Source organism: Nasonia vitripennis, assembly GCF_009193385.2.
Source record: "Nasonia vitripennis strain AsymCx chromosome 4 unlocalized genomic scaffold, Nvit_psr_1.1 chr4_random0003, whole genome shotgun sequence".
NCBI classification, from domain to species: Eukaryota; Metazoa; Arthropoda; class Insecta; order Hymenoptera; family Pteromalidae; genus Nasonia; species Nasonia vitripennis.
This window is the reverse complement of record NW_022279638.1, coordinates 587,764-607,366: the sequence shown is the minus strand read 5'-3', so window position 1 is coordinate 607,366 and position 19,603 is coordinate 587,764. Positions and strand designations below refer to the sequence as shown.

At 44.2% G+C, this 19,603-nt stretch overlaps 1 protein-coding gene across 19 annotated transcripts in view; it reads left to right on the top strand.

Moving 5' to 3' along the window:
• The window catches only part of LOC100679361 (SNF-related serine/threonine-protein kinase), a 738,484-nt gene that overhangs the window by 224,839 nt on the left and 494,042 nt on the right, over positions 1–19,603 (top strand). For 9 of the 19 annotated variants that reach the window (XR_004227330.2, XR_004227328.2, XR_004227331.2 and 6 more), the window contains exon 2: positions 12,841–13,651. The exons of 9 other annotated variants lie outside the window; for them this stretch is intronic. Coding sequence is in view for 5 of the 10 variants with exons in the window: in XM_031928109.2 (XP_031783969.1) it covers positions 13,488–13,651 (164 nt within the window). In the remaining 5 variants the exon portion in view is untranslated. Of the gene's footprint in view, positions 1–12,840; positions 13,652–19,603 lie in introns of those variants that run through there. One more of the 19 variants, XR_004227332.2, reaches the window with a different exon arrangement.

Sequence of the window (19,603 nt, the reverse complement as noted above, 5' to 3'; positions counted from 1 at the left end):
TGTTTAACGTGAGTCCCCTTGCCCCTCGCCTGAACGGTGACGGTTCATTTATCTTTATACAGTAGTTAATTTTGTAAAAATATAAAATGGCTAATTTGGCTGGCTTGCTTGAAGATGTCGATTTAGAGACCAGGCAAAGAATGCATATATATATATATATATGTATATATGTATATATGTATATACCTATCAGCAGCGCTCTTTCTCACCACACGCTAATCCGTGTTATTACGGTTTTATAACAGTCAGTATTTAAGAACTAAAAATGTCGAATTTAAATTAATAAAAAAATTCGTTTATAGCAGTGTGGCTAAAATCCGCTGTCAAGTCACGCCTATCTGTGACTGAAGTAGTCCTTTTTTGCACCGTGTTTATCATACTCGCTACGCTCGTGCGCTAACCTCACGGTGCAAATAAGGACTACTTTAGTCACGAATAGGCGAGACTTGCGGACTTTAGCAGTCTGTGCTATAAATTGTATACGATACTCTTGACTTGAATGGTTCAGTTTTACACGGTGCTTAGCGCCCTCGCTACGCTCGGGTGCTAACTGAGCCGTGTAAAAAACAACCATTTAAGTCACACGTATCGTAATGTACTATTGTTGAATCAACTGAGCTTTTAAAAATAAATATTTCAAAATTTGAATGAAAAATAACCGATGATTTTTACAGTTTCAAATATTACAAAACATGATGCAGTCTTAATGTATAATGTACTCATCTATTAATATAATATGCATATTATTATTTTTAGTGATTATGAAAGTAATATTACAATTCTTTTCATAAATATTTAATTAGTCAAAATCACAAGGTTTTGAGGATTTTCAATGTAATACTTTCACTGCTGCTAATGTCTAAAACGACATTTCAAATTTTTAAAATTTTATAAATAGGATATATAGTTTTTTAAAAAAATAAAATTTAAAAAAAATGTGTTCTTCCTACTCAAATATTAATTATTATGCTGTAACGGGGTGTGAATTCGATCAACGAATAACTCGTAGAACGGCTGGATCGCGTTTCCTCGGCTGCGCAACTGCGTTAAATAAGTGCTATTAAATAACGCCCGCGGAGGCGGCGGTATTCGCAGGAAGGAACAGGGATCGGAAATCAGCGAACGAGGTTTAGAAATGACGACCACTCACGTAAAATAAAAAGACTAAGGTTATATTTGTCAGTCGCGAAACAAACGTGAAGTTACAATAATGAAACAATAGTACGCGAGTCGCCGACAACTTTGCGACTCGCCGCGACGCTAGAATATTCGCGCTCGCACGTGTGTATCGACGTGAAGGTCGCGCGCGCGCCGGATCACCCTCGCATGGATGATATCCACTCACACAGGCACTCTCTCTCTCTCTCTCTCTCACGCACTGCGCGCCAAACAAACCTTCTCTCTTTCGTCGAAGACGCTCGTAGTCTTGGACAGGCCGCAAGACTTCGTAACCACCCTGGACCACTAGGCTAAGGCTGGGGTCACCTGGCTCCGCGTAACACTCACAGACACAAAATGCACCTCGAATCGCTGGATACAGCACAGCACAAACGATATCGCGAAACCTTTGAATTTGCTAGCGAAGCCGCGTGTTTATCTAGCGAAGGCCGAGAGCTATCTGAGCGCGCTCCTGAAGGATTAGCCCGCGCTCTCGCTCTCGCTCTCTCTCTCTCTCTCTCTCTCTCTCTCTCTCTCTCTCTCTCTCTCTCTCTCTCTATCTCTTTCGCGCCTATAGCCGAATTCGCACGTGTTTATTGTCGCGCACACGACTCTACGCGGTTTCGTCGCGGCGCAGCGGTACTCATACCGCTACGAGTTGGCTGCGGTGATCAACTTGTTACAACCTCCCCCTCCCCCCCCCCTAGAATCGATCTATCGACCAGATGTCGATTCTATCCTCGTACGTCCGCGACGAATTGTCATATCACGCATTGCGATAATGGATCTGGGGATGCTGGGCTAATAAAAAAAAGCCACGCTCTTATGGTTGTACTCGTGCCTAGGCTTTTATTTGGCCTTATGCAGCCGTACATTCGGGCACTTGTTACTCCTTGCGACATTGTGGTGTCCGCAGACATAGCAGGACTTCTGTGACGTCCTGTCTGCGGCCCCCGATGTCGTTACGCGCGCGGGCTCTTCGCGCTGGCGCCGCTCCTCTGCCAGCTGTCGTTCGTGGTCCTCCCGCTTGCGCCCAGCGACTGTACGTCGCGCGTCTTCTGCGGCGTCAAACGCCGCTCGCCCATCCTCGAGCAGGCGCGCCCATTTGCCGGCGCATCGGCGGAAGGCGTCGCCGTGTTTGCGCACCGACTGCGTATAAAGTCGGTACGCCTCACCCTCCAGCCGACGCGTATCCAGCGCCTCCACCAACTTAGCGCGGTGTTGATTCCACGCCGCTTCGGCTGCCTCTTCGCTCGAAGGCTCCTCCATCGCCTTCGAGCCAGCCGACGGCGCACGCCCCTCCGTGGTGCTGCTATACGGCCCAATATATGGGGGCGCTAACTTCGCGGAGCGTTGCTCCGCTTCAGAAGACAACACGTGATTTCGCCTCATCACTAAGTCTCCGACTTTATATGACGCCGGTTTACGCTTGGCGTCATAGTAGCGCTTCTGGCGATCTTGCGCGCCTTGCGTCCCCTGCGACGCTTGCTCGCGCAGCTGGGATAAATCCCACATGCGATCGTGCCATGCATCAATCGCGCGTCGCTGCAATTCTTCTTCTGCGGCTGCGTCCTGCCCGCGCCTCGCTGCAGAAGGCTTCCTCGATTGAGTCCCGTACATTAGGATCGCCGGACTCACACCTGTCGAGGAATGGGGCACGCTGTTGTACCCAATGGCGATATCGCTCAATCGCTCGTCCCATGTGTTATGATTCTCCTCGATGAGCGCGCGCACCATGTTGTTTATGGTGCGATTCACCCTCTCTACTGGGTTCGCCTGGGGGTGATAAGGTGGCGTCAGTTCATGTCGCACGCCTTGCTCTCGGAGGTATTGATCAATGGCCTTATTTTTGAATTCTGTGCCATTGATGCACAGGAATACCTCTGGCGCACCGTACCGCAAGAAGACTCGCTCTCGGAGATGCTGCAGGACTGTCTTCTCGTTCGCCCGCTTAATCGGAATGCACTCTATCCAACGGGTGAACAAGTCTTCGAATATCAGAGTATATTCGTTTCCTCGAGCGGTCTTTGGTTTCGGCCCCATAGCATCTCCAGCTATGATCTGCCATGGCCGAGTAATTACTCGTTTCCCCATCAGGCCGCTTGGCGAGCGCTGCTCGACTTTGCATTGCTGACAAACGAAGCATCGTCGAACATACTCAGCGACGTCGGTGTACATACCGGGCCAGTAATAGTACATTGCGACGCGCGCACAAGTTTTCTCACACCCTTGGTGACCGGCTGATGACTCGTCGTGACATTCTCGCAAGATCTCTGCTCGCTTTTCTTTTGGCACGACGATTTTCCATGCCGTATCGTCATTCATAGACGCTGGCAATTTCTCATCCGGGCAGAAGTAGTACAGCTACCCGCCGTACATCTTATACAGCGGATCTTTGCTCGGGTGCAGCTGTATCTCACGGACCTTTTCGCAGTACCATTCGTCCTGGGTTTCGCTTGCCCATCCGACTGCCTCGACTGGTACTGTATCCTCTTCGTACATACGCGACAATGCGTCTGGTACGGCATTTAGCAGGCCTTTTCTATGCTCCACAGTGTAGACGTGGCCCTGCATTTCTAGTGCCCATCGGGCATTGCGTCCGGTGGGATTATGCAAGTTGCATAACCACCGCAAACTACTGTGGTCCGTGATGACCTTAAATTGATACCCCTCAATATAAGGTCTGAACTTCCGTATAGCCCAGATGACAGCGAGACATTCTCTCTCCGTGACGCTGTAATTTCTCTTGGCTTTCAACATCGTGCGGGTCGAGAATTCTACAACCCGCTCTTCTCCGTTGATTACTTGGAAAAGTACCGCGCCGAGCCCGGTGTCACTGGCGTCCGTCTGCAACACGAACTGTGATTCGAAATCTGGGCGATGAAGAATCGATGCAGACGCTATCACCGCATTCACTTGTTGGAAAGCTCCTTGTTGTTCCATCCCCCACTCGTATTTTCTGCCTTTCTTCGTCAGGCGATGGAGTGGTTCAGCGACGGTCGCGAATTCTTGCAAGAATTTGCGATACCACGACGCCATTCCTAGGAAACGTCTCAGCTGTTTTCGGTTTTTCGGCGCTGGATACGCCACAATGGGCGCTATCTTCTCTGGATCTGGTCGAAAACCATCGTGATTAACCAAGACGCCGAGGTACTTCACCTCTTCTCGGCAAAAGACACTTTTGTCCCGGTTGATCGTCAATCCAGCCGCGTTCACTCGCTGGAGCACTTTCTCTAAGTACTCGAGATGCTCTTCGAACGTCTCTGTCGCGATGATGATATCGTCGAGATAGGAATACGCGTATGGCTGGAGTTCTGGATCATTCGCTGGAAGGTCGCTCCAGCGTAGGCTAAACCAAACGGCATACGCGTGAATTGGAATAAACCTAGCCCAGGAACTGTAAAGGCCGTCAGAGGTCTCGCCTCCAGCTTCAACGGTATTTGATGGTACGCGCTGCTCAGGTCCAACGCGATATGTACTTCGCTTTCTGCAGTTTACGAAGGATATCATCCATGTTAGGTAATGGATATGCGTCAGCCTTTGACAGCGCATTAAATTTCCGGAAGTCGACGCAAAAACGATATTTGCCCGTTCGCTTTGCGCACCATCACTACCGGGCTTGACCAAGCACTGTCAGAGGGTTCGATGATTCCCGCAGCAAGCAACTCTCGTACTTGATGATACATCTCCTCCTCTATTTTTGGTGACAAGGGATAATACTTCTGTTTTATCGGCCTGGCCGATCCAACTTCTATCCCGTGCTCAATCAACTGCGTCCGTCCGATCGTACGGTTGGATTTAGGCAGGATGCTGTCCAGCATTCTGCGAATCTGCGCGTGCTCGTCGTCACTGACGTACGCGAGTCCAACCGCGGCGATATCTATCATCTCTGCTGTAGCTATTACAGCCATCTGAAGCTGGACAATCTTTCGTTCCTTCTTCAGATACAGGACGTTTTCATTTGGATCGTGGACTGCGCCGAACAGGCGTCCGAAATTCGTCTCAACTAGACATTCGTTGGTCGCTTCGGGCATGATCGCCACCGTTACGTCGCGTTATACACCCGCGACGTCGAATGGCAAGTCCACAAATCCTACGATCGGCGACGTCTGACCATTTGCACACTGTGCTTGACGGCCATCGCGTTGTCGCAAAGGTCGACCGCAGGTGCTAGCGGTGTCTTGATTTGGCGATATCGTCAGCTGGCGAGACTCGCTGGACAACAGTGCGACCATGCGATCAAAATCGCCTGAGGTTCCACGCTAGGCTTTTATTTGGCCTCCCGCCTGAGGTATCAGCTACGCCCTCCGTCATGTGCCTCTCCTCTCGGTAAGACTCCTCGCGCGACGGTTCAAGAGGAGCAGTAACCTTGCCTACTCCTCCTTTTTGCCGTTTCCCTTACCCAAGGGACATTCTCGGGCAATGTGACCTTTTCCACGGCATTTGAAGCATTCTATTGGCTTCTTTTGCTCTCTTTGGTCCGATTGACTGGAATTCTCGCCAGACCTCTGGCTTTTGCGCTTCGGACTAGGAGACTTGCCTCTCTCTTTCCTATGTCCGGAGCGCCCTCGCTGAGAGGCTGACTTCTTGTTGCCTCCTACCGCGTTGGCGTGCTTCGCCAGTTGCGCCATTGCTGCAAGTTTCGTGTCGAACAGCTTGCCTATGGCGTCAACCAATAAGGGCAGGGTGTCGGTTTGCTCCGCAAACCCCATGGCTGCCACCGGCATTTTACCGCCAGTCTTCGGCGTTTCGCCCTTAAATGCGCATTCCGGGACGATTGCTACCCCGGGCTTCGGAGGTGCTCGATACGAAGCTTCGCATGCTAGTGCGGCCTCGAATTCGACTGCTGCTTCGAGCAACTGCTCCACGGTAGAGAAATCTTTCCGCTGGAGCCCGCGTTTGATACTAGGCAGCATATTGTGATAGATCCGATCCAGTTGCTGGCTAGTGCCTGGTAGGGGAACCATCCTCCGCATTATCCCTTGCAGGTTATTCACGTACACCCGCACGCGTTCGCCAGGCCCTTGCGTCCTCGAAATTACTTCGCTCAGTAATTTCTGCTGATAGCCTTGCGTCTGCCCGTACCATCGCTTCATGCACTCGCAGAAATCGTCCCAGCTAGACCATTCTCCCTGTTCGGAGAGCCGGTTCTGTAACCACTCGTACGCATTATCCGTCAATGCTTCTTGTGACGCTAACATCTGCGCATCGGACAGGTCGTCTAGCATTCTGCGTCCTTCCATGCGTTTCAAGAAGTTCTCGACGCTTTGTGACGAGTCCCCGGTAAACTTAATCCCCCATTTGTTCACCGCAGGACCGTTGGGTCTGTTGTTCTGTCTTTGTGAGCCATCGTAGTTGCTACTTTCACTCAGCACTTGCGTATGCGCTTTCGTCGCATTCGCATTCCTCCCCCCCCCCCCCCCAAGCAACTACTGGGGGTTGCGAATAGAGAGGATTCGCCGGGATCCAAGAGTTGAAAGCTCCACCAGCCACCGCGCCCGCGTTTTCGCGGATGCTGCTGTGGTTCATGTGATTGATACTATACGTATCCTGGAAATTCACATGACCGGCTCTGCGTGAGCTCTGTGGATTGCCCACGCTTGCTGGTGTCTCCACCCTTTTACTGGACGCTATGTTAGTCGGCCTTGTGACATCATGGCCTCCATCTTGCAAATCAGCGCCCTCATTGTTGCGGTATTCTCAGCTATCGACTGGCTTGAGCATGTCATTCTGAGCTACCGAATTTTGCGCTGATACCTCGTAACTCTGGGCGTATTGTGCGCTGCAACGCTCGTTTTCACCGTAACCTCGGTTAAGCGGTCGATTGCTCGTTGTTGCAGCGCTTTGCTGGTCTAATCCGCTAGTCACTGCTGCTGCGCCCATGATTGCGCGTGGTGCAGTGACCTTCACACTGCGGAACTTTCCGTTTTGCCAGACGTATTCGCTTTTGCCTTCGCTCGCTGTAGTTGTCGGCGTTGTCGTCGTTGTCGTGGTTACTGTCATGACCAGATTCCCTGTCGGAACCCTATTTTGACTATTCCATTCTGGTCTCGCCCTTGCGCCTCCTGCGCCATTAACCTGGCTTGGTCTTCCGGCGTCGACACTGGCGCTTGTGCCTGTTCACTCTCTTCAGTAACTGGCATTTCTGCGAACGCGTCTTGCATTGTCATCGCGTTTAGCAGTTGTAGTTTAGGCCCTGTCGGTAGGCCTAATCCTTGCGCCGGTTGACCGTAGTTCATCTCGATCGCCGGCATCACCACGACTTCGTTGGCCTCGATCTCTTGTTGTAACAGCTTCAGAGGGTGCGGCTGTTCGGTGTCATAATCGCCCGTATAAATCGAGCGTGTCGATACTTGTTCGGCTGTTGCGTCGATGAATGACTTTCGCAGCTCTTCCCTCTTCACTCGCGCCATTACTATCGAGGTGTCCAGACTCTCTCTAAAATCTGACTCGGTATACTCTCCGAGAAGCCATCTGTTTAGCCTAGCAACGCGATCTAATTGCTTGCCGTCTGGCTTCAACTGCATTCTCTCGAGGGCATCGTCCATCTCTTCTTCGTCGATGCCCAAGCACCAATTCTCGACGACCTTCTCTACTTTCTTAGCCATGTTGGTGTGTCTTCTGCGTCTAACGACGTTCCGCGGTTGCGCAACAACGACGTGGCAGCTCCCTATCCTACGCACTCACTCCAGATAGCCCCTAGATTGTATTCTTGTTGCTACAACGTAAGCTACAAAAATACAACCTTTCTACTCACACACTTGCACACCTAAGAGCGTCGCTGTGACGTAGATTATTACGCTAAATCGAATAAAACGAAAAATCTAATTCGTATAATCGGAGCGAAATCCGTAAAAAAAATTTTAATTACGCCAGATAAGCACGAATTGCTTTTGGCGCGCGCACTCGTAGCACAGTTTGTGCTACAGGCATATACGCACTCATACACCCGAAGAAAAAAAAAATATTTTTCGCGGAATTACGCGTATATCTCGATCTGCGAGTCGAGTGTGTCCTCTTCTTGAGAAATCTTGAGGTCTTCTTGGCTTAAAACTGGGCGTATACTGTTTCGCGTCTTCCCGTGGAAGTGACTGTATACCTCGCGCCCGTCGCGTTCTCGTAGAATTGGCTCTATGTAGCGCTCGCACTCTCTCTCACACACTCGCGCCGCTGCGCGCTTCGCTCCACTATAGCGTGCGTAGACTACACACGCGTTTGTGTTGCCGCTTTGCTGCCTTTTGTTGTTTAATTGTTAATAATTAAACAACTTACAATTTCGCCTATACGCTCTGCTTTCACACGAGACGTCACGAAAAATAATTATGCTACTCTCTATCCTAAAGAGACTCGGAGAGCATGCGATACTAGTGTCAGCTTCGAGTTTCGCTGCTCCGAGTCGTTTAATTCTACGTCGTTTGATAATATCGGTAGATATTTGTTCTCGGCCTGGCAACAAAAATCTCCGATTATTATTCACAGACTTCTCGTGTGAATTGCGTTCGAATTATTCGTATACGCCGCACGAATAAATTCGAATGTCGCTCAAATCCGCATGATTTGAGCGCAACGTAAACAACACGGCAATGCTCGTGTTTACGTCGCTCGAGCGACCTTCTGAAATTCGCAACGGATTCTCGCTCGCGCCGAAAATCGTGAAAATTACAATATTTGCGCGTTCCTTCCTAATTAACCCACGAACTGGGCGCCAATGTAACGGGGTGTGAATTCGATCAACGAATAACTCGTAGAACGACTGGATCGCGTTCCCTCGATGCGACGGAGGATTCCTCTCCGCCCGCGAAACACTTCCGTTGCATGCAGCTGTTTCAGCTGCTTCTGTTTGCTGGGTCTACGCGCCGCCTGGCGCGTGCTCGGTTGCACCAACTGCGTTAAATAAATGCTATTAAATAACGCCCGCGGAGGCGGCGGTATTCGCAGAAAGGAACAGGGATCGGAAATAAGCGAACGAGGTTTAGAAATGACGACCACTCACGTAAAATAAAAAGACTAAGGTTATATTTGTCAGTCGCGAAACAAACGTGAAGTTACAATAATGAAACAATAGTATGCGAGTCGCCGACAACTTTGCGACTCGCCGCGACGCTAGAATATTCGCGCTCGCACGTGTGTATCAACGTGAAGGTCGCGCGCGCCGGATCACCCTCGCATGGATGATATCCACTCACACTCTCTCATGCACTGCGCGCCACACAAACCTTCTCTCTTTCGTCGAAGACGGTCGTAGTCCTGGACAGGCCGCAAGACTTCATAACCACCCTGGACCGCTAGGCTAAGGCTGGGGTCACCTGGCTCCGCGTCACACTCACACACACAAAATGCACCTCGAATCGCTGGACACAGCACAGCACAAACGATATCGCGAGACCTTTGAATTTGCTAGCGAAGTCGCGTGTTTATCTAGCGAAGGCCGAGAGCTGTCTGAACGCGCTCCTGAAGGATTAGCCCGCGCGCTCGCTCTCTATCTCTTTCGCGCCTATTGCCGAATTCGCACGTGTTTATTGTCGCGCACGCGACTCTACGCGGTTTCATCGCGGCGCAGCGGTACTCATACCGCTACGAGTTGGCTGCGGTGCTCAACTCGTTACAATGCAAATAAGTATTTTATACATATTCAATATATATATATACAATATTTCGGTGGTCCAAACATATTTCGTAAAAATTACACATTAGTAATATTTTTTAGTTTTATATTGTTAGAAGATAGTGTCCTCGTAGCTTTATATTTGAAATCGTTGTTATGTTCTTTTGTTTTTGCCTAAATTTTGACATAAATACCTTAGAGCTTCTATTTTATGTTTATAGCAATTATCATTGACTTCGTCAAAGCAACCTTTATAATGTTGATTTGTACATGCTTCTGTAAATTCGACTAGTCTTTGGCGATGATGATGATGATGCTATGAACGGTGCTTGACGCTGCTTCATAGCCTGCAGAAAAAAGCATCAAGTTGTATACTAACAATTCTTTTAAATTCGTCTATTGGTCTAGTCAAAAATGAAACTGAAGGTGCATCTTTGTCTTGATGTTTATATTCTCTGTATGTAATATATTTTTCATGATATGTGCACGAAAAAGCCACTTCGAAAAATCGAGTTTTTTTAACAGCGGGAAAAAACTACTCCCTTGTACTACTAAACTTTTTCCTCCCAAGGGAGTAGTTTTTTCCTCACTCTGCAGCCTATCCGATAGATGTGTGTGTCGATATAAGTATTTTGAAAATTTATTAAATTTTCATAATTTCTTAAATGTTTTAAATTTTCCAAATTTTTAAAATTTTCCAAATTTGTTTAACTTCGATAAGTCCTCGAATTTCCCCTATTCCTTCATATGCATGATAAGTGGCCTATTCGTGCACTTATCATAAAAAGTACGGTGTGCAACAAGGGGGAGTGGCTTTTTTTAGCGAGGGTGATGTTTTGAGCACGAGTGGGAGTCGAGGGCGCCGTAGGTAATTTTCCCCCTTAGTTGCACAATATACTATTTCATCAGTGGGGTGACTGTCATCTGTAGCACTTTTTGTAAAAATCTCACGACAGTTGTCATATTGTGATTTCATAAAAAATCGTCTCGCTACATATCCTGCAAAGTATGATATAGCATTTCTTTCATTCATCACGGCTCATTGACATCTGCATATTTGTCAAACGCTATAAAACAATCGGAATTAAAGAATATTTCTAATAATGGCTCGTCAGAAAATTCAACAAACTCTAAACGTCGTCTGCGTTCGACTCAACTTTTCCTTCCTTGTTATTTTCAATGTCGTTTGATTTTATGATATCCTGCATCTGAACTAATGATGGCGCTTCAGTGCAATTGACATTTCCTTTGTCAGAACTAAACAAATAATTGGTAGAAATAATATGGCGTAGAGCTAGTCTACACTATCGCCCAGTAGGGTTGCATTAAATCCACCTCGAGCTCGAATTTCACAGTTAAGATGCTCAACTAAGTCAGTGTTACAAAGAGCAGTTGCCAATTCAAAATCTTTTTGCTGTGATTTTATATCATAATACATACCAATAAGCACACCAACAGTCATACCTATTCCTACAAAACAAGGCGGTTGTAAGAATTTTCTAGGTTTCTTCTCGATTCGCCAATTTTTTACATACGTCCTAAAATCAATCAAGCGCTTAAGTATTTCTGGATTCCAGTCTGAAATAACTCGTTTCAACGGATTTCCACATTTCTCATTTCTAGAATTACATGCATCGATTACAGCGTTCATGCACTCGGAAAATTTAGCAGATTTTTCCCCGGTTTTAGATTGAAGTCCATTAGGCCCAGCCAGTTTGATAGCTGAAGACATCTTGAAGCTAAGAAGCTGAAATGCTCTTTTTACATTCATTGCTTCGAAAGAATTTGGATCAAAATGTGTTACGAATAAATGACTCAACAAATTAGATGTACTATTCAAGTTATCAATTAACCACGTTTTATGTAAATCATCAAAATCGACAATTATTTCGCCATTACAATAGATTTTTTTAGATTTTTTTAATTGGTATATTAATCGCTTGATTAAATGAGGCCAGTCGAACTAAGCATAGTATTTACTATTATCTGACATAAAGTATAGTTCATTTAGCGATGCATTTAATAAAGTATATAGATTTGCTGAACTTTGATCACACGCGACAAGCTTATTATTTGCACCTTGCTCTTTTGCAGAATTAAGTCCTTTTAAAATTATTTTTTTCAACGTTTGGCCGGAAGCACCACTTCCTGTAAAAAAGTATGCAAATATCTGCCTCCACGGATTTTTTACATTTACGATGTCTAAACAAAGCAACAAAATTTGTTTTGAGGAATCAGATCTTCTACCGGATTCCCCCATATCGACTAAGCCTTCAATCAAATCTAGTTTTTTATTATATTCTTGCAATGCGTTAATTGACATTTCATCCCATTTAAGTGCACACAACCTATCTTCTTCTAGCTAATCAGATAACGCCTTATTAATTAACTCAAGCAAATCGTTTGAAAATCCCGGCTATATTGAAACTTGAAATATCCAACATCTGACCGTAGATTCACAAGGCAAGTTAACTCCAGCTTTTCTTAAATGTGAATAACATGACGCTGAATGGAAAAATATTAATTTTGCTAATCTTTTTTCATCGTCTGAATAAATCTAAATAATTATTGAAGTCTAATTTTTCAGCTAAAACATCGTTCTTATCTTTATATTTTTGTAAATTATTTTTCAGTTTTTTTATCGTACTCTAAGATTTTAATTTTTTTTACGTGATTGTAAGTTTTCTTTCTGTGTACGAATGCTATTTTTTAAGCCATAATTTAATTGATAAACATATTTCTGAAGTTTTGAATTACGCTTGCTTACTTGTTTGATATTAATTAACCTAGATATTGAAGTTCTATTAATATTTGAGTTTTTACACGATTTAATCTCATTCTTCGATTATTAATAGTTTCACTTGCATCTATTTCTAATGTTTCTGAATTAGTCTTATTCAAAATGTTAGTTTCTTTGTTTACATAATCTATATTACTATCTTTAGAATGAAAGTTACAAAATATTTCTTTTCCAGGCGCATACGTTTTTAGAGGCGATTTGCGCGTAATATTTAAATTAATACTTGTATCATTCCCTTCATCATACATCTCAACTTCATTAACTTTATTTATTACAGGTACAAATTCACGCGTTGTATTGATGTCCTCATTCAGGCCTGAAGTTTCAGATAGAGTTGATCTGTGCATCTCCAGTATATATTGATATTGTTCCTTGATGTTCCACGGCATGGGATTGACATCAATGCATAATCTTTGTTTTTGTGAATTTGTAAAGGCGTCGGTTGATAAATGGTCTCCGCATAAACCTGCCTTATTTACATAGCTTGGGGATAAAGTTTGTAAATCGGTGTTTCCTAAGAATAAAAGAGTGTTAAATTTTAAATTGCATTGAGCTTTAAAAAAGTCGTAATCTATATTTCTTGATACGTAAATCTATTTACTTGATAATACCTATAGGCTGTAAAAATAGTTTCTTGACTCACGCAGTTCTTTTTTTTTTAATAGCAATATCGAAAACGTACCTGAATATTTTATCCACATCTGTTGTCGGGTAATTTCTGATGGAAATCGAAATAATTTGCGTCCATTATGCACTCCATTGTTATAATTAAAAATGCACACTTCTTTTCATCTAACTTAGCTTTGATTTTTCGAGGTGCTATCCTCTTTGAGTGAATGTTCAGGAAGAAATGACTTGCTCTAGTGGAAGACAACCTGCGAAAGCTAAGCAGAAGCACACCTGCGACACCTTGAGACCTGACAAATGCACCTGCGCGCATCTATAGCACCCCTGCAAGCACTTAAAATTTCGAGAAATATCTCAATCCAGGGACGGAATAATATAACTTTTATTGCTCTACATTTACTAAGAAGTAAACCTGACCTGAATAATGCACCTGGATGCATCTATAGCCCCCTGCAAGTGAGGTAAATTGCGAGAAATATCTTACTATTCTTAATTGAGGGACAGAATAATATCATTTTCATTGCAACTATTTACTGAGAAGTAAAATGCACGTTATTTCTTACTGCTTGCCGAGGGCGAAAGTTTCTTGTTTGTACGACTATTATGTACTTTACAAAGTATAGTATGTGTATGTATATATATGTATACACATGTATATATATATATATATATATATATATATATATATATATATATGTGTGTGTGTGTGTGTGTGTGGGTAGTTCTCTGTCAAATCGAAGATCAAAATTATTTTTTTCTCCAATTCACAGTAAATATGTTCCAGAAACAGTGTCCAATGCACCTGATTTTTCCAGATTTTTAAATTACTTTTTACCAAAACGGTAGGGAGCCGAAGATGTCAATTTTGGCAATTTTTGGGTTTTTAGCACAAATTAATTAATTCATAGCTCCTCAGGGAAGCGTTTTTCGCTATATATATATATATATATATATATATATATATATATATATAAATATTGGTGAAAGTAAGATTTCGATCCGGACTACGACCACCAAAAAATTCATTGAGATACCTTTTTTTAGTGCAAAAGTTCCTGTATGGGTCCCAGAATGTCAGAGGCCCTGTATCTTTGGCTAAAAATGAAGGCATTCATAAATTTGTCCTAAAATTATTAAAATTCACATTTCAAGCCTTGTGGCGAAGCTTACGAATTGCTTGGAGCATTCTTAAAAAATCACAGAGGTGGAAAACATCAAAATAAAGAAAGTCACCGTAAGAGAAAACTGTTCCTTAATGTCCATCATTGACTAAAAATTAAAAGCTTAGTGATAAATTATTTAAATAAATGTTTGCTTATAGAAATAAATTGCGTCACTTGGATCATCGCCAAAAAATCATACAACTTGATTTTATTGTTACAAATATTTCTACTGAAGTCGAGAAATTGTAAATATATTATGTCTATAAAAATCAGACTTTATTAATAGTTTTAATAATAGCATTTGAATATTAATTATTCGAAAAATAATAATATATTATTGTTTCACAACAATATATTATTATTATTATTATTATTGTTATTATTACTTTTTTTTGTTTATCCGGAGAGTTGGAGAAATGCTTAATGCACCATGACAGGAGCCGTGCAAGGCTCCCCGTGTGTGAGACTTTCAGACTTTCCTGACCCGGGACAACGCCAGCCATATTCACTAAAACTCCACCTCTCATAGCTTTCGCATTCCTTCAGGGGGTCGCTTGTCTTAAGCTGTGCTAGCCGTCAACTAGTCTTGTAAACAACCGTCATTGTTTTTCGCGCAGAAAACCGTCTCCACGTACGCCGTTATCTCATCCCAGTTCTGCTTGCTGTCAAGCATCGTTTCGCCTACAATCTCGGGCGTGAACGCCCCTATCGTCAGCTCCAGTGCTACGCTTTTCAGCCCAGTGAGGGCAGTCAAAAAACGTGTGTCTCACGTCGTCTCGTTCGTCACCGCAGTTCTTACACCCCGGTGTTGCCACCCTGTTCATCGCGAACAGGTAGCTCATAAAGTATCCGTGACCGGAGAAAAACTGGGTAAGGTAAAAGTTGACCTCCTCCCATTTCCTGTCCACCCACGGGCCCACATCTTTTATAAGGGTCCTAGTCCATCTAGCCTTTGGACAATCGGTCCACCTAGTCTGCCAATTGCGCATTGTTATTTCTCTTTCTTCCGCGGCAATCGAGGTGCTATCCGACGCTAAACGAGCCTCGTAGATCCGTTTGCGTTCAATTGCAAGAAGATCTACAGGGATTACCCCAGCGATTACCACCGATGCCTCGGCCGCGACCGTCCGGTAGGAGCATGCTATTCTAAGGGCCCCCCTTTGCTATACCGCCATAATCTTTTTCCGATACTTATTCATAGTCATAGTGTCGCGTGTCTAACTTCCGGTATTGATTCCCCAAAGCCTGTTCTACGGTAGGTAGTGGTATTACCGTCGTTCGCGAGGATGGCTCTGCCTCTTGGGTTCGTCGTCGGCATGTCCCATTCTGTGGCCCTCGCGTTGAAGTCGCCCCCGATCACGATTTCCCCGGGGACCTCTCTAATAGCGTCCTCCAATACCCCTAGTTTCCTTGTAATGTCGGCGGCCGTTAGGTTCGGTGACAGATATACGCTGAAGAATGTTATGCGATCCATCCTTCCCCTTACGTAGTCTTCTCCCGTACCCGTATTCGCCAACCCGCACCCGGGCACCCAAATGGCTGCGGTTTTTTCGCCGTTTGACACACAAAAGGGTGGGTCTAGTTTCCTCTATTGTTCGCTGATCAATAGGATATCCACTTTTTGCTCCCTCACTTGTTGGGTTAGCAGATCATGTGCGAGCCTACTTCTGTGCAGGTTTCCTTGGAGTATCCTCGCCATTATCTTTGAATCTTGCTTGCGTTTAGGGCCGTCCGGAAGACTCCGCACGCTCCGGTGCCTGGAGTGTGTATCGTCCTATCCTCAGGCGTCATGTCGTCTTTGCACTGTTGACCTCTTCCTTTGTCGTAAGTCCATCGATGTCTCTGATCTCTACTATTGTCTTGGAGATCTTGTCCTTAATTGTGCCTGCTTGTCCGATTGCCTCTTGGATGGCCTTTTGAAATGACTTCATTTCGTCATTGCTTTTGCCCACCCCGAGCAGAACGCCGCCTTCTCTTGTTTTGCGAACAAACTTAACCACCGTGTTTAGCTCTTCCGGCTTTACCTGTGCCTTCGTCTGAGACAAAATGTCAGCATAGGTCTTGCCACTCTCCAGCTTTATCAGAGTGGCGTCCGTCCTCTGACGTGGAGCCTTGTCTTCTCTCTTCTTTAGTTGGATCTGCTCCGGCTTTACCTTCTGTTTCTTTTTAGCCTTCCTGCCAGCAGCTACTTCCCATTGTATCTGACCATGAGAAGTCTGGCCGTTCCCCACACTGCCCCTACTTGTCGAGGGAGCACTTACATCCTTCTTGTCTTTTTTGGCGGGGGTACCGCCGCCTCCGTCAGATGATGCCCGTACCCTCTTCTTCGATTTTACCGTTTTTTGAGGCTTTGCATTGTTCTCACTAGATTGTTTGGGGGGCTGCCTCTTCGCGACATCTTCCATCTGGTCAAGAAGCGTGAAAGCTTCGATCATCATAGGTCCTATTAAGGGTAAGCCTTCTTTGATCTTGACATTCACGCCCTTTTGCATTTCCAGGGTTTTGGTCATTTCCCTGGCCGTTTCTCGCACACCCCGTAGCTTGTCTCGCAGGCTGGCGTGGGCTTGTAGCTAATCCCTTATGGTCTGGCTCTCTTCTCGTACCGGTGCGTTCTTGTCATACCGGTATGCTGCAGCACTCATGGCACTGCCTATACTGGTACTGCTGCTTGATTTGTGGATTGGATATCCACCGTCTTATGTTGTTGGCAACCTTAAGGTTTCAACTTCCAGGTTCTCCTGCGAGTTTTCCCCGAGTTCGTTTTTGGTTCCCATATTATAAGCATTTTTCTTCATCCTGGCATGTGTCCGACCCCCTGGATCCCCCCGTCTATGGGGGCAGCTGACATGGCCCCAACACATGACTGCAGGCGGTGCCAGACTGGGTACATCATGTCAGGGTATAGCACGCACTATCGCACTAGCCCACCACCACTCTCTCGAGCCTCCCACCCCGAACACAGGTGCTCGGCTCTCTGGAGAGTTTCCGGCGGATGTCACACAATAACACGCACTCGCTCGAGCCGGTTAACCGAAACTAGCTAGGTAACCGGCCTCCCGTCTTGCTGTCAGCGGGAGCCAAAGATGGTTCTAGTCACTTCGGCACGCAACCGTAGGTTTTGAAGAGACCGTTAGATCGCCTTTCCATCCAGGATCTCCCTTTGGCAGCCCACGGGTCGCACCGCACGGCAAATGCGGCGGCCTGATTTGGTCCACGGAGCATATTTTATTTCTGCTCTACCCTCCGTGGTGTGTGCGAGCACTCCCCCATCCGCCACCCGGGGGACGCGCCACATACGGGGTGTCAGGCTTCCCCGCGTGGATTATTATTATTATTATTACTATTGTGATCTTTATTTTACTGTTTTTTTATCAATAACAAACATGTAATAATTATTCGTAGGTGAAGCACGTCTGAATAAATACTGCGCAGTCATTTAGATTGTTTAATGACATAAAATTATTCGATTTTTTTCATTCAAATTTGTTTGTCATTGTTTTTGAAAAATTTATCAATGTATTATAAAAAAGAGTTTACATTAACCGTTGTTATTTTACTAGGATTTGATCAGGCGCGCAAGCGCGTCTATGTCTCGGATTTGAATTATTGTTTTCTTTCTTCTGTATAGTTTTTGTAAATAATTATATGGCTTTTTATTTATAAAGAAGTATTAACAGATGTGTTTTTCTATAATGAATCGAGTGAAATATGTTTAGAACAGGAAACCTCGATCGGAAACTGTACCATGAGGCGCTGGCGTAATCGAGCTGGATGGACCTCTTTATTATACCCTTTGTACATGTTACGGGAGTCCCAGCGGCCCTAAAAAGTTTTATTTTTTCCTAAGGATTCGATTGAGAGTAGTTAGAATAGGTAGTAGTCCATGAGCCAGCCAGTTGAAATGGTCGTCATAAGGTACAAGGTTGTTCTTCACCGAGATCAGTACCTTACATATTGAAGTAGACATAGCCGCATAGGCAGAAGTGTACATGGGGGACGTATGCGTGGGTGTATTTTCGAACATGCCAATCCAAAGATTCAACTTACGTCATAAGGTACAAGCTTGCAAATTTGTAGGAATGTAGGTAATGACGTTCTTAATAAATAAAGAAATTGGCAGAAGCGGATGTTGGGGACAAGATGGCGGCAGAAGTACCGGAAGTGGCAAAAAATATATTTGTACTTACGTCACAAGGTAAACTTCTGCCTTTTTGCATACGGCTTCTTCAAGCCGTTAATGTACTAGAAAAAAATTGGCAGAAGTGTAGGTGGGGGATAAGTGTTAAAAAATCAACAATAAATGCGCAGAACTTGAAAAATGAGATTTTGCACTGGGTATTTAATATAAAATAGTAAATACCTTTTTACATGATGCACGTTTTATATTATGATAAAAAATAAGATTACGAATACATACATATATATATATATATATATATATATATATATATATATATATATATATATATTCAGTTCAATTAATTATTTTCTGATTCATCGCTTTCACACGATGTATTTTCTTCCGCTTCTGTATCATCATCTTCTACAATAATATCTCAAACTGTTTTCGGAAATTGGGATCCTGTGAACCATAGAAAGTCCTATTTATTGTCATTAACCAACCATGTTCTAAAGGATTTAGATCGCTAGCAATTTTTTTTGTTGCATTGGTCCACACATTTGCTATAAACCTAGCCCTCAACAATTGTTATTTTAATTCATCTTAACATGGGGGAAAATTCGAAGCATCAACGTTTTTCAGATTTTTTTTTTAAATGCTTCATTGATGTTCTTCACCATATAATTGCGTGTAAATATTTGGTATCGAGCATCGTTAACCGTATTCGTTTTTGTGCCATATATTTTACAAACATAAGATTCTAAAATTGTAAAAACTTCATCTTTATTTCATTTATCATTACCCAAATCAGTGAATGCTTCTTGATACTCTTCTGATTTACATAAAATTTTCAAAGGATTTTTTTTCCTTTTCTATAGAAGGATGGATTTGCATCACAACGCATGAAAACCTGGTAGGGCTGTGCATAAAGTATTTCCAAGAGTTATTTATAACGTATTAAGATTCATTATTTGCTTCTTTCCATATGTACCACACTCTATCGAGACTTTTGAATTATGTTTTAAATTATGCATGTTAACTAACATAATTACAAAAATATCTGTGTCAGAACATTGTATAATAATATTTGCATTATAATTTGTATTACATGCATGATAAATAATTTTTGT